Here is a 15724-nt window from a genome sequence, read left to right on the forward strand (position 1 = left end):
TTAATTGCTCTTCAAACAATGGAGAATCAGTATTAATGAATATGGAATAAAAACACAAAGATTTGTAATTGTTTAGAAGATGCAGCAAAATCTGTGGACCAGGAACAGAACTAATGAAACAGTAATTCAGTATCTCTCTTTACACTTGCTGCCAGAGTTATTGGAGTATCTCTTTCACCTTCTGTTTTTATTTGAGATTTCCAGCATATTTATTAAGGAACAAAGAATTATTTTCTGCTCAAGTAGAAATATCTAATATAGATGTTTAAAATTGATGCCAATGTCATTCATCAATTTCCAAGAGGAAAAACTGTGTCCTGTGTTGCAAAGTAAAAGTGCTGTGTTACGTTAAATAATTGTGTTCAGTCCTACCTGTGATGGTATATGGATAATAATTCCAGGCCTTTTCAGTGACGTAAAAGATCCTTGGAACCACTGCCCTAGCCCAGCTAGGGAGTTTGCTATAAATAAAGCAAGAAAGGTAAATATTAATAAAATTTATTTCAAAGGCTCCAAAATAAAAAAAACTAATAAATGTTGACAAACATACAGCGAAAATAAACTTATGGAATTACTGTAGATGCAACCTGCATAATTCATCACTCTCTACATGGTGTATTGATATTAGTACACATTTCCATCTCTTGTGTAAACCACTTATATAGTGACCTTGCATTTCAGACTGAAAGCATTATTGATGCTTAGGCTAGCTATTATTCATTATAATGCATCCTCAGGATGCGTTATACGTCAAAGTTTACAATCGTACAGCACTCAAGCACACTGCTTTTCTTTAGGTGGCTATTTGGAAGATATTCAATTAACCCTACTTCTCTGTTATTTCCCCATATACCCTTACGGGTTTAATAAAATTTCTAACGATTCACATTAATACAGTTACAGTGGTAAATAATAAAAGTACCACTGCTTCAGATTACAATATAAAAATGCTTTGTATGTGAAGTTATTACCTAACCACCTATAACAATTTCAGTTAGAAATATGCTTTGCTGCAGCTTAGACTGCACAAAAACCAAAGAAAATTGCAGTTGCAGCTGTTGTATATTTGTGCAAGTCTGGTGGACTGTCATTTTAAAAGCTTGAGCACATCACATAATGATGATATCAACGGCCATTTTGGGCAGGAAGCTTCTGCTGTTTAATGTTTTGGCCCCCTGGTCCTTCATGGAACTTAACACAAGAAGAAAATTAGCAAGAAAAACTGGGATTAAAAACTGCTTTGAGATCCACTGGATCTATCCATTGATTCACTAAAAAAAAATCACTCCAGAAAGAGGTAAAGAGTGCAGAAGATGCTTGCCACGCACTCCACTCTAAGACTATAATAAGATCATAAGAAATAAGAACAGGTATAGGCCTGTTTGTTCCTGACAGACATGGAGACTCCTCGCAGCCAGAAGTGAGCAGAAATCACCAGGTAGTTGCTCTGACTTTCATGTTAAGAATTTTTAATGTCTCGCTTCTTCAGCACACATGGTCAGATCATAACCTGAAACTTATTTGTGTAAATTGGGGTTTATAAGGCATTTACCAAGTTATAATTCCCCTTAATTGGCAACTTGCTGCTGTCAAACAGGAAACTTGCCTTGTCACTTGGCAAATGCATAAAAGATGCAGTGAGTTTCCTTGTCAGATTCTGCCATTAACCGTGCCACAGTCTACATTGTTCAGATCCCTTTAAGATTTGACCCTAAGATATTAAATCCTAATTACAAAATATCTTCAACTGGAACATTAATTTTGATTTTATTTCACAGACTGAGAGGAAATAAAGAAACATAGATTACTAAAAGTAGACACAAAGTCAAAGTTTTTCATCTTGCATTCATTAGGACTTGTACACAGATGTTGAAAAGGAATACAAATTTGAAGTGTTCTGAGGCGGAAGATGAGGCGTTCTTCCTCCAGGCGTGGGGTGGCGAGGGAGCTGCGGTGAAGGAGGCCCAGGACCTGCATGTCCCCAGCAGAGTGGGAGGGGGAAGTTCCCTTCATGGGTACCTGGTCAGGTCCAACAAACCACCCTCCCATCCTGGCACCCTCCCCTGCCACCGCAGGAATTGCAAAACCTGCACCCAAACCTCCTCCCTCACCTCCATCCAAGGCCCCAAAGGAGCCTTTCACATCCATCAAAGTTTCACCTGCACATCCACCAATGTCATTTATTGTATCCATTGCTCCCAATGCGGTCTCCTCTACATTGGGGAGACTGGACGCCTCCTCACTGAGTGCTTCAGGGAACATCTCCAGGACACCCGCACCAATCAACCCCACCGTCCTGTGGCACATTTCAACTCCTCCTCCCACTCTGCCGAGGACATGCAGGTCCTGGGCCTCCTCCACTGCCGCTCCCTCACCACCCGACGCCTGGAGGAAGAACACCTCATATTCCGCCTCGGAACACATCAACCCCAGGGCATCAATGTGGACTTCACCAGTTTCCTCATTTCCCCTCCCCTCACCTTACCTCAATTCCAGACAGGCTGACACTCATATGACGTCCTACAATAATCTCGAAGTAACAAGTGAGAGGAGAAAGATTTTAAAAAGACACGAAGGGCAATTTTTTTACACAGAGAGTGGTTTGTGTGAGAGACCAATTTCTGGGGTAAGTGGTGGATGCAGGTATAGTTACAATGTTTAGGTAATGTCTTTTAAATGGCATTTAGACAATGACATATAAATAAGAAATAGTTGGCGGGATATGGGCCAAGTGCAGGCAGGTGGGACAAGTTTACTTTGGAATTATGGGTGGCATGGATTGTTTGGATTGAAGGGTCTGTTTCCTTGCTGTCTGATTCTGTGACTTTAGAAAGCCATGCAAGCTGAAGAAAACAGTACTCAAGGACTCGGACCTTAAACACAGGATTAAGTCAGGTAAATTTTGACTTTATTGCCATTGTAGACTTTATTGTCAGGTGTGCCAGGTTGTAATGATCCCTGCACTCCCATATGCTTTGGAGATTTGGAGCAACTATTTCAGGACATTGGAGAAAAAAATCCTCTTGACAATGAAGCTCCAATAATCTAAAATAAGGAAGCAGCATCAAGGACCTCAAGAAACTTAGCAGCATGTGGGGAGGCTATGCCCAGGTAGCAGAAAGTGAGCACAATTCCCAAATAACTAACCAATCCATCCTTCAAATTCCACATGCCTCACATGGTAGATTCTCCAGATTATGCATTCTTGTTAACCCTTATTAAAATATTAGAATAACTACAGTGTGGAAACAGGCCATTTGGCCCAACAAGACCACACCGACCCTCCTAAGCTTATCCCACCTAGACCAATTCCCCTATCCTATTATTCTACCTTTCCCCTGACTAATGCCCCTAACCTACACATCCTTGAACACTGGGCAATATAGCATGGCCAGTTCACCTAACCTGCACATCTTTGGACTGTGGGAGGAAACCGGAGCACCCAGAGGAAACCCACGCAGACATGGGGAGACACGTCCGAGGCTGGAATCAAACCCGGGTCCTAGCGCTGTGAGGCAGCACTGCTGACCACTTACCAACGTGCCGCCCTTTTTGGCTCCTGCTTTGTCTCACGTTCTTTTTGTTAGCCAGAACCTGACTAGAAACAATTCACCTTTGATCATGATGAACTGTCTAAAAATAAAGCACCCATAGCACTACCTGCTCTGGTGGATGGACATAAGAATGGTTGTGCCACGAGAAATTACAAATTGTTTCCCCTATGTATCTGCAGAACTTTCTAATCTACCTGAATAAGTAATACACAATTTTTGAGCAGGGGAGGAGGTCAAGACATATTTTACAGGGAACTTAAATGTACTGGTATGGTTCAGGGAAGAGAGATCATTGCCGGAGATATGACCATTACTTCCATATAAGAAACAGAATAATGCAAGAGCAGTCATATGGAGACAGACAACAGAAACAGTTGGTTTTAGAAGAATGGCACAGTTAAGTGAATGAAGTGTGAAAAGGTTGTGTAAAATGAGAAGATCTATTGCAGCATGATCCACATCACCCAAGGATATTATTTAAGACCTGCTGAGGCCTTTTAGTTGTGGGAAGTGCAGAAGCTAGACCAGAGGGATTCAATTTAAAAAAAAATAGAGATAGACACAGAATTGGAGGGCAGTAATATGTATTGGCACTTTAGATAGGAAAAGATTAGGGCAGTGATTGCAAGATGAATGTATCAATGCTTGGGTATTTCTGAAGGAAGGGTTATGCTGGCTAAGCTTTATGTCTTGTAGTACAGATCAGGAGAGAGTTGCAAGAATACCAAAACTCAAAGGGAGAAAATAATTTATATTGCATGAGAAGAGGATGTTAACCGGTTGGCAACTGGCCTCTGATAGGTTGAGGTGTTGCCCTGGTGATTGCACCAGGGACCAGTAAACTGCCAAGCTTTTTGTTTAAATTCAAACCAGGCAAGTTGACTTTGATTGGTAACAGTACTGCCATGGAGAATGCCCCAAGGAATGGCTATCCCCCAAGTTTATGTTCAATTAAAAAAGGCACAATGTAAGGACAAGTGTTTTCACTGTTTGCAAAGGACAGGGCCCTGCATGTGAATATATGTAGCTTCGAGCAAGCATAAGTGAGTCACATTGCAGTCTAGACAAATAATCTTAAATTGAATGGTAGTGTAACATTGTCGGAACAATGAGGATTCTTTAGCACTTAATGTCCAATCAAGGACTCACATCAAATGTTCTGATTTATGTTTTGCATGTCGAGGCTGTTTGGGTCTGGTCCACACTCTGCCTGTTGCAAACAGCTGAAGAAACATGTTGTTTGGTATAATCTTGGATAGAGACAAAATAAACTGCAGATGCTGGAATCCAAAGTAGACAGGTGGGAAGTTGGAAGAACACAGCAAGTCAGGCAGCATTAGGAAGTGGAGAAGTCGATGTTTGGATGTAACCCTTCTTCAGGACTCCTTCAGTCCTGAAGAAGGGTTACACCCAAAATGTCGAATTCTACACCTCCTGATGCTGCTTGTTTGATATGATCTGCCAGTCATTATCTAGGCTGTTTTATTTTGGAGAAGGTGATGGTGATCTGTGCTTTAGAAGGAAGGGAGGCAGTATCTGAGAAATCACTGTTGCCAGCATGTCGCTAAAGGAAAATTTAATGGATACCACTTTAATGAGGAGAAAATTAAACCAGCAGGACTTGGGTCTCATAGAAGAGATGTGCAGTGAAAGGGTTGAAGGCAGAAGATAGGAGAGGACATATAAGAAGATGAGAGCCATGAACTATGGCACACTATTTGGGAAATTGGGGGAGGATGGGTAGTAAAGAGTGGAAAGAAAATAGATAACTGAAGCAGATTTACAGAGTTTTTTAATCTCAGAAGAGTTTCCTCATGTGGGGTAGTCTAGACTGAGACGTCACAGTTTTTAGGATAAGGGGATAGAAGATTTAAAACAGATGAGGAGAAATTACCTCTTAGAGAGTTTTGAATCTGAGGAATTCACTTGCCCAGAGTCCAGTGGATGCCAGAATATTGAGTAAAGTTAAGGAGGTGCTCAGCATGTTTTCAATCAGTAATGGGTTGAAGGGTTATGGAGAGCTGTTAAGTAGAGTTGGGGCTGAGATGAGTCAGACATAGAGTCATAAAGTCGTACAGCATGGAAACAGATCCTTTGGTCCAGCTTGTCAATGCTAATAAGGTTTCCAAACTAAACCAGTCCTATTTGCCTGTGCCTGGCTCATATCCCTCCAGACATTTGCTAATCATTACCTATCCAAATGTCTTTTAAATGTTTTAACTGTATCTGCATCTCTATTATGGATCCCGCAATTTCTTCTGTAACTACCCCCAATGTCCTGGGACACACGATCAGGAACTGGAGATTCATCCACTTTTTAGGACCTCCAGTACCATTTCTTCTGTAATGAGGATTGTTTTCAAGGATTTATTTATTGAGTTCCCTAGCCTCCATGTCTTTCTCCGCAGTAAAAACTGACACAAAATATTTGTTTAGTATCTCTCCCATCTCCTGTTTTTCCACACATAAATGACTTCATTGATCTTTAATGGGTCCTATTGTCTTCGTCATTGCTCCTTTGCTCCTAATGTACTTGTAGAATCTTATGTTGCAAGTCCAGTTGAATTTCTGGTCACTCAGAACCCCAGAGATGTTGACAGTGAGGCATTCAGTATAAGGGACAGTGGTTAGATTGTTTCTTATTGGAGATGGTCATTGCCTAGCATTCGTGTGGCATTAATGTTACTTGCTAGTTGTCAGCTGAAGCCTGGATATTGTTCAGAACTTGTTGCATTTGAACATGAACTGCTTCAGTGTCTAAGGAGTGGCAAATAGTGCTGAAAATTATGCACTCATTGGCAAACATCCCCATTTTTGACCTTATGATGGAGGGAAGGTCATTGATGAAGCCGCTGAAGATGGTTGGACATTGGACACTATCCTGAGGGACTCCTGCAGAATGTCCTGGAGCTGAGGTATCTGACCACCAACAATCAAACTATTATCCTATGTGTCAGGTATGACTCCAACCAGCAGAGAGCTTTTCCCCAATACTCACTGACTCTAGTTCTGTTTGACCTATAGTTTCCAAATTTATTCTGACCACTTTCTTGAATAGTGAATACACATTAACTTTCTTGAATACACATTAACTGTCCTCTGGCACCCCTCCTCTGGCTAGAGAGAACTTGAAAATTAATGTTAGAGTCCCTTACCTCCCACTGAAGCCTTGGGATACAGCTCATCTGGGCCTGGGGGTTCATCTACATTCAAGCCTGTTAAAACTGCTAATACCTTCTCCCTGTCAATGCTAATCTGTTCAAGTATATTACTATCCTATCCCTGTTGTTGTTCTTCTCTAGAGTGAATACAGATGCAAAATTCTCATTTAAAACCTCAACTACATCTTCTTGCTCCCCACACAGATTCCCACTTAGATCCCTAACAGGTCTTATTCTTTCCCTGGTTATTATTTTGCCTCAAACCTACCTATAAAACATCACTGGATTTTCCATAACTCTACCCGCAAATATTTTCTTATGCCCCCTCGTCCGCTCATAATTTATTTTTTAAATAACCCCTGTGCATCCTATACTCTTCTGGGGCATCTGCTGTTTTCAGCCCTCAATATTTTCCATTAGCTTTGTTTTTGTTCCCTTATCCAATTCTGAGGGTCCCTTGACATCCAGTATTCTCTGGACTTTTGGATCCTATCCTTTGGCTTTATGGGAACATGTTGGATCTGCATTGTCACTATTACAGTGACTCCGACTGCTATGATATGGATTTTCTTGCAAGTAATTGCTCTCAGTCCACTCTGGCCAAATCCAGTCCATTTTAAAATCAGCCTTCTCCCAACTTAGAACATTTACTTCTGGTTTGTGAACTGTCAACAATGTTACGAGAATGTCTAAGGTTTTTGCCCTTATTGATTTTAATTGGCTTCCCTTTTGAACCACTCGCCATTGTAAACCAATAAACAGAATAATGGATCAACAGCCAAACTAACACTATAGAAAACAGTGAGTTAATGGAAAATATCTCAACTTATAACTTCACTTTCACTCAATACAATTGTTTTGTTATGCTGCAGAATATATTTAGTTGAATGTAATGGTGTGACTTGCAGATGCCTACTATTGGTATGATATTCTACGTTATTTTTCCTGTATCCTGTAAACTTAAAGCTGCCATTACCAAAATATAACTATTCAGTAACCAATTTCGAGGGAGTAACATGTGTTTTTTAATATCTGTTAGGTGGATAAATTGTGAATTACAAATGTTGGAATTTTAACTGTTAAATTTTAAAATTTTTAAATATAAACCTACATCTGGATTTTGAAAGGATTTTTGCTCACAATAATTGCAGTAAAATAATGAGATTTTTGAAAGCAGTGAGCTGAAAGTGGCTGAAGATTATAAGGGGTACAGAAGTAGGACAAACACCAGGGCCCGGAAGTAGAGAAACTCTGGAGCCCAAAATTTCTCTCACTGGCTATGGGACAATGTGGGATCAGGAGAAGCCATCGCGGGTTGATTATGATTATTCCATTGATCAATTTCTTGTCCATCTGCTATGTAATCCCACAGTGGGGTTATTCAGGGATGCTTTGTAAGTATCTTTGAAGAATTTCCTCTGCCCTCCTGGTGACTGCCTGGCATGATGGAGCTTGGAGCCTCTGCCTTACATGGTCTTGGTTTTGGACTGGAGGTGACTTGGGTTGCAGTGTTTTTCGATTAGCTCTTGGGGAAGTGCTATCTCAGTCTGTGACACAATCTACACACCATCTCTTAGATCTATCCTTGGTTTTCTCTAATTGCTCCTGCTCTTTGGAAATTCTTAGAATCCAGCAATGGTTTCCACATTTAGACTTTACTCGACCACTACCAGCTCTGCTGACTTTTTCTTTGCCTCTGAACTGCCCAACATCCATGATGTGGAGATGCTGGTGTTGGACTGGGGTGGACAAAATCAGAAGTCACACGAGACCAGGTTATAGTTCAACAGGTTGATTTGAAATCACAAGCTTTCAGAGCACTGCTCCTTCATCAAGCATTTAGCCAACTGCTCAAATGACTCAGTATCAAGTGTTGCTTGAAAGTGCTCCTATGATACATCTTGAGTGTTTTACATATTAAAGGTAAATTTGAAAGCAAATTGTTGTTGCTTAACGCAGGAATTACAAAGCTGGAGAAGGTTATGCAGTTAGAAGGGGGTGTGGCATGATAAGGCAGAATGAGAATTTTAAATCTGAAACAGAGACTGGGATCTCCAAGTATTTAACAATTTGGTTGTGATAGGTTACCAATGTGAACATTCTTTAATGTATACATGAATTTAGTAGAGATTAGGCTGAGATTACCCAAACTCGTTTTAAAACAGGTTCTTCCAACCGGCAAGAAAGAAATAAGGATGTTTCATCTGATCATTCTGGGTCTGAATCAAGTCCAGATCACTGACATAAAAAAGCAATGTTTTAACTTATTTGTTTCTTACTCTCCAGAGAAATGTTTATGTTTTACGAAAAAATTGGAATGAGAAAACCATTTTAAACTGAATACAATGCTGAACACTTAGGTTACAGACTATTATTGTTCACCATGATTGAAACTATAATTAGGAATGGATAAGAATCAGAATGGTGAAAATTAAAATCACTAAGGTCTTGTTTCAAAAATCAATATTCATATGTTGAATGAGGCAGCAAAGACTATCACAGATTTACAACAATTTTAAGTCAAATCTATAGTTTAGCACAGTCATAGAGATGTACAGCATGGAAACAGACCCTTCGGTCCAACCCGTCCATGCCGACCAGATATCCCAACCCAATCTAGTCCTACCTGCCAACACCTGGCCCATATCCCTCCAAACCCTTCCTATTCATATGCCCATCCAAACGCCTCTTAAATGTTGCAATTGTACCAGCCTCCAACACTTCCTCTGGCAGCTCATTCCATACATGGACACGCTCTGAGTGAAAAAGTTGCCCCTTAGGTCTCTTTATATTTTTCCCCTCTCACCCTAAACCTATGCCCTCTAGTTCTGGACTCCCCGACCCCAAGGAAAAGACTGTCTATTTATCCTATCCATGCCCCTCATAATTTTGTAAACCTCTATAAGGTAACCCTTCAGCCTCCGATGACCCAGGGAAAATAGTCCCAGCCTGTTCAGCCTCTCCCTATAGCTCAAATCCTCCAACCCTGGCAACATCCTTGTAAATCTTTTCTGAACCCTTTCAAGTTTCACAACATCTTTCCGATAGGAAGGAGACCAGAATTGCATGCAATATTCCAACAGTGGCCTAACAAATATCCTGTACAGCCGCAACATGACCTCCCAACTCCTGTACTCAATACTCTTGACCAATAAAGGAAAGCATACCAAGCGACTTCTTCACTATCCTACCTACCTGCGACACCACTTTCAAGGAGCTATGAACCTGAACTCCAAGGTCTCTTTGTTCAGCAATACTCCCCAGGACCTTACTATTAAGTGTATAAGTCCTGCTAAGATTTGCTTTTCCAAAATGCAGCACCTCGCTTTTATCTGAATTAAACTCCATCTGCCACTTCTCAACCCATTGGCCCACCTGGTCAAGATCCTGTTGTAATCTGAGGTAACCCTCTTTGCTGTCCACTACACCTCTAATTTTGGTGTTGTCTGCAAACTTACTAACTGTACCTCTTATGCACACATCCAAATCATTTATGTAAATGACAACAAGTAAAGGACCCAGCACCAATCCTTGTGGCACTCCATTGGTCACAGGCCTCCAGTCTGAAAAACAACCCTCCATCACCACCCTCTGTCTTCTACCTTTGAGCCAGTTCTGTATCCAAATGGCCAGTTCTCCCTGTATTCCGTGAGATCTAACCTTGCTAATCAGTCTCCCATGGGGAACCTTGTTGAATGCCTTACTGAAGTCCATATAGATCACATCTACCGCTCTGCCCTCATCAATCCTCTTTGTTACTTCCTCAAAAAACTCAATCAAGTTTGTGAGACATGATTTCGCACGCACAAAGCCATGTTGACTGTCCCTTCTCGACTCTTTCCCTGTCCATATGCCAACACCCACTGGGGAAGAATTCAACATATTGTTTAAAACCTACCAGGGGCTGTGTCACAATAATAAAGAACACCAAAAATGGAAGAAACAAGGGTTGAGGATCTAAATCACAATAGAATTGGTGGGGGAAATAATGCACTCAAATCCCCCACAGTGCCCACCTCTCTGGAAAAGCTTTTGAGGTTCTCGTGAACACAGCACATGCCCACTCCAAGGACACCTGGACATGAACAGAGCCACAAAAGAGAGATAGACACGTTGGGAATGATGACACCTTCCATGGCTTGCTGCCTGGACTGCAGAAGGCAACCTTAATCTGGGTCAATGAGGAGGTTCTCCACACCTGGCAAAACTTCCATATTATTTAAAAATCAACTTGTTCAGACATGTTTTGACATAGGCAAGATGTGAATGCAAGTCTCCTGGCTCAAAGGTGGGGTCCCACCAATGTATCACAAGAATACTTCAGAATTAAACTCCTGATAATTTCTAATCAAGCAGAATATCTTGACACATCTCGTGTCAATGGGACTTCAGCCTGTATCTAGACTTCATCCTGTATCTCCTGGTTCAGAGGAGATACAGGCACCAGAAAAACCCAAGAATTCAACACTTTTCTTCTTTTTATATCCACAACATTTATCACACACAATAGCATTTTTCCTACTACCAAATTGCCCTGATACTTTTTACCTATTGTCCACCCGTGTTTTCCAATTATTCAAATTACGTGTAGAGCCCATTAAATGAAATTTAATAATACCAAAGATGAGGGGAGAAGAATTTAACTCTCTCTTTTTTAAACCATGACATCCTTTTTGTTATTAACTGCTAACATCCACCAGTAAATCACCCATGTAACCAACTGGATATTTACATGCAAACTCTGTGAGGGCAATGCAAATAATCAAAACTAAAGGAGAGGTAGGGGGAGAGTGGGAAGGGATAAAACCAAAATGGAGTTGGAGGGGGATATAAAGCACTGAATCCCCCACAGTACTCAGCTGTCCATAAAGGCATCGAGAATATTGTTGGTCATCGCAAGCTGTCTCCCACCAAGGGCATCTGTGTACGAATGTAACTGTGGAAGAAGGGCAGACAGGCAGTAGAAATAAGTCCCTCCATAGCCTGCTGTCTGGATTTGTAATCGCCAATTTGGTCAAGACCAGGAGCAGACCCACGATGAGGTCCTCTGACATGCCTACACCTTTCATTGGATGCCCAAAAATCAGGATCATGGGGCTGAAGTGCATTATAAAAGATTTTGCATTTAACTAAAAACAGGGTGCAATTGTCCACAACCAATAAGAATTCAACTTTTTTAAAATTTAACATATTTTTCGAATGAACTTGTTCAAAGATGTTATTACACACCTCGAAAGCAGGTGGGACTTGAACTCAGGCCTCCCTGTCCACGGGTAGGGATACTACCACTGCGCCTCAAGCGGACCCTCCTTATTCCAGATCTTCTTCCACCATCTGCCATGACAAGATTTAAACACAGGTCCCCAAAACATTACCTGTGCCTCTGGATTAATAGTCCAGCGATAATACAACTGGACCAACACCTCACCCCCGTCCTTGCTAAGAATTCAATACATCAAGTCCACTAAGCATCCCTTGCTCTCAATCAACTCTGGAGCTGTTTGGTTTGAGCCTTGAAGGAACCTGCATTTCTAACTCTAACAGATCTAATTTATTTTCCATTTTAATAAAACACAACACCCTGTTATTTGTAAGATGCAATTTCATCCTCAGAACTTCAAGTAGATACAAAGAAACTCAGTTTTTATTTTTGTTTTCAAGTAATACTAACAATGTGTCGGAATACTACTTCCTTCTGACTTACTGTCAAATCAATCTGTATCACTGCTGCATGAACCATGTGAATCAACTGCAGGAAAGAGAGGTTGATTTAGGCTGTCAGAATTCACTAAATTTATATCTTGTTAATTGATTTTCTTTGGTGACAGTCATGAGCAATTCAAAAAATTCATCTATCTTCCTATAATAGTTCTCTGCTTCTTTTCCATTCTGTACTTATCTGAATTAGAATAAAACAATTGAGAAGCAGAACATTTTGTGGTCAGTCGTGACTAAGTTTCTTTAAATCATGTGCATACAATCTGAAAAGTGGTGAGCTTTTCTTGTCAGGGAATCTTTTAATTCTACTCATTGCAGGCACGTTATCATTCGTTGTGCTCTATCTGAAACATGGCTTGAGCTTAGATTCTGTGACAGCAGTGAAACCTCTCATATAAAGTTGACTAATTTTGTTTACTTTTCAGCCTCCCAGTGATGTAATTACATGTTTGAAATGCAAGAAGGAGAATTACATAATACAGTACAATTTATAATGTTGCACATGTCTGTTCTTAAAAATTACAAAAAAAATCTTTCCAGTCTATTCAACGCAGTTCTCCAACCTCACACAATTCATCAATTAGTTAATGTATTTTGTAAGCTGCTTTTGTATCATCCATTAGGAACTATTGAAGATTGATGTGATTTACTTTGTCCTTGAGCCTGCTCTTTTCTTTCTATTGGACTGTGCTCCACACAACATGATTAGAATGTCACCATCTATGGAATTCCCATGAAAGCACTGTGCATTGATATTTAATGGCATTAGTATACTAATTTCCAGCCTAACCTCAGGTATTTTAATTTGTTAGCTGAAAGTTTTAATTTTTAAAAAATATATTTAAATCATACAAATGGTTATCTGAGTATCACTTTTAGGTTTTATTTAAAGTTAATAGTGCATTTTTCTTTAACTAATGCAGCAAAATAGTATTGTGTTGAGGCTTTCTACATAAGCAGACTGAGTCTCCTTGAACTCCAGACTGAAGCTTTGTGTGCATCATGAATGGAGCAGCATACCAAAACATTTAAGACCACATTGCAATACTTTGAAAATTGGTATATATCCCAAGAACAGACTTTCAGTTTGAAAATAAAAATGGTATTAATTTCTTTAACATGAAAAGACCACCTCATCCATTAAACCTGTCCCACAGAGTCATGTCTAATGTATTGTTATTTGACAGCTCCTGCCCACCAGATGCTATGTAATTTCCTTGTTCTAGTTCGAAAAGGAATAGCAGCTAATTACAAGAAAAGTAAATGTCAATGTACTTTCTAACAGCATTAAAAGCGTTGTTAAGATGGAAGTGACGCGTGCAATATTCAGATAAAGTAGCCCAAGGTGAGCTACTGGAGAAGTAGTAGCAGATTTTTGATTGCGAGAACTATGTAGGGGAAACTGCAAGTGTGACAGCATATCACAGGAAGAATCAATGCAGTGTTAATGACTCAGAAGACCTGGCAAAAGATGCAGAGAACCGTTACACAATTTGAAGAACACCACAGAGATGCCATGAATCTTGATATAAGTGACGCAGGACATATCGGCACATCAAAGGGAGCAGTAGCTAGAGATGTACTCAAAAAATGATGCATTCAGAGTAGAATAGGGCAGATGAAGCAAGTGAATTTAAGACGGCAAGATAATGCAATTAAACTGCATAGTCCTTTCATATGTTAATTCCTCAAATCTTTACTGTCTCCAGCTTATAGGACAAATATGCATTTTCTTGAAGCTAATGTGTAAAAAAGCTAAATGCTCAATCTTTGTGATTCACAATTGTCAACATAATCAAGGATTATGTCTGGGCTCTTTTGAGATTGAAACAGAATGTCAAATCATTGCATCTATTATCACTGTTAAAGTTAATAGTGCATTTTTCTTTAACTAATGCAGCAAAATAGTATTGCGTTTGAGGCTTTCTACATAAGCAGACTGAGTCTCCTTGAACTCATTGCTTTGAAGTCCTTCTGAAATGGAGTCACCATGATGTAAAGCAGGAAACATGATTACAGTGTACATCATTACACATAAATCAAAGTACAGATATTAGTTTTTATTTTCTACTCATTTGGAAAATATTGCCAAAATTTTTAATTTCAAACAAAGTTGAGTCTCTAAAGTATCATGCCTCATAAACTTGATTGAGTTTTTTGAAGAAGTAACAAAGAAGATTGACGAGGGCAGAGCAGTAGATGTGATCTATATGGACTTCAGTAAGGCGTTTGACAAGGTTCCCCATGGGAGACTGATTAGCAAGGTTAGATCTCATGGAATACAGGGAGAACTAGCCATTTGGATACAGGACTGGCTCAAAGGTAGAAGACAGAGGGTGGTGGTGGAGGGTTGTTTTTCAGACTGGAGGCCTGTGACCAGCGGAGTGCCACAAAGATCAGTGCTGGGCCCTCTACTTTTGTCATTTACATAAATGATTTGGATGTGAGCGTAAGAGGTACAGTTAGTAAGTTTGCAGATGACACCAAAATTGGAGATGTAGTTGACAGCAAAGAGGGTTACCTCAGATTACAACAGGATCTGGACCAGATGGGCCAATGGGCTGAGAAGTGGCAGATGGAGTTTAATTCAGGTAAATTCGAGGTGCTGCATTTTGGGAAAGCAAATCTTAGCAGGACTTATACACTTAATGTAAGGTCCTAGGGAGTGTTGCTGAACAAAGAGACCTTGGAGTGCAGGTTCATAGCTCCTTGAAAGTGGAGTCGCAGGTAGATAGGATAGTGAAGAAGGCATTTGGTATGCTTTCCTTTATTGGTCAGAGTATTGAGTACAGGAGTTGGGAGGTCATGTTGTGGCTGTACAGGATATTGGTTAGGCAACTGTTGGAATGTTGCATGCAATTCTGGTCTCCTTCCTATTGGAAAGATGTTGTGAAACTTGAAAGGGTTCAGAAAAGATTTACAAGGATGTTGCCAGAGTTGGAGGATCTGAGCTACAAGGAGAGACTGGACAGGCTGGGGCTGTTTTCCCTGGAGTGTCGGAGACTGAGGGGTGACCTTATAGAGGTTTACAAAATTATGAGGGGCATGGATAGGATAAATAGGCAAAGTCTTTTCCCTGGGGTCGGGGAGTCCAGAACTAGAGGGCATAGGTTTAGGGTGAGAGGGGAAAGATATAAAACAGACCTAAGGGGCAACTTTTTCACACAGAGCGTGTACATGTATGGAATGAGCTTCCAGAGGAAGTGGTGGAGGCAGGTACAATTGCAACATTTAAGAGGCATTTGGATGGCCATATGAATAGGAAGGGTTTGAAGGGATATGGGCTAGGTG

At 40.4% G+C, this 15724-nt stretch overlaps 1 protein-coding gene across 1 annotated transcript in view; it reads right to left on the reverse strand.

The window, feature by feature from the left end:
- LOC122562276 (cytoplasmic phosphatidylinositol transfer protein 1-like) overlaps nucleotides 1–15724 on the reverse strand; it is a 291671-nt gene that overhangs the window by 97695 nt on the left and 178252 nt on the right. The window contains exon 5 of the mRNA XM_088000734.1: nucleotides 373–461. Coding sequence (XP_087856860.1) covers nucleotides 373–461 — 89 coding nt within the window. The remainder of the gene's footprint in view (nucleotides 1–372; nucleotides 462–15724) is intronic.

The sequence above is a fragment of the Chiloscyllium plagiosum genome, unplaced genomic scaffold, assembly GCF_037043375.1.
Source record: "Chiloscyllium plagiosum isolate Xiang-an unplaced genomic scaffold, Cpla_swu_hap1 HiC_scaffold_25, whole genome shotgun sequence".
Lineage (NCBI taxonomy): Eukaryota > Metazoa > Chordata > Chondrichthyes > Orectolobiformes > Hemiscylliidae > Chiloscyllium > Chiloscyllium plagiosum.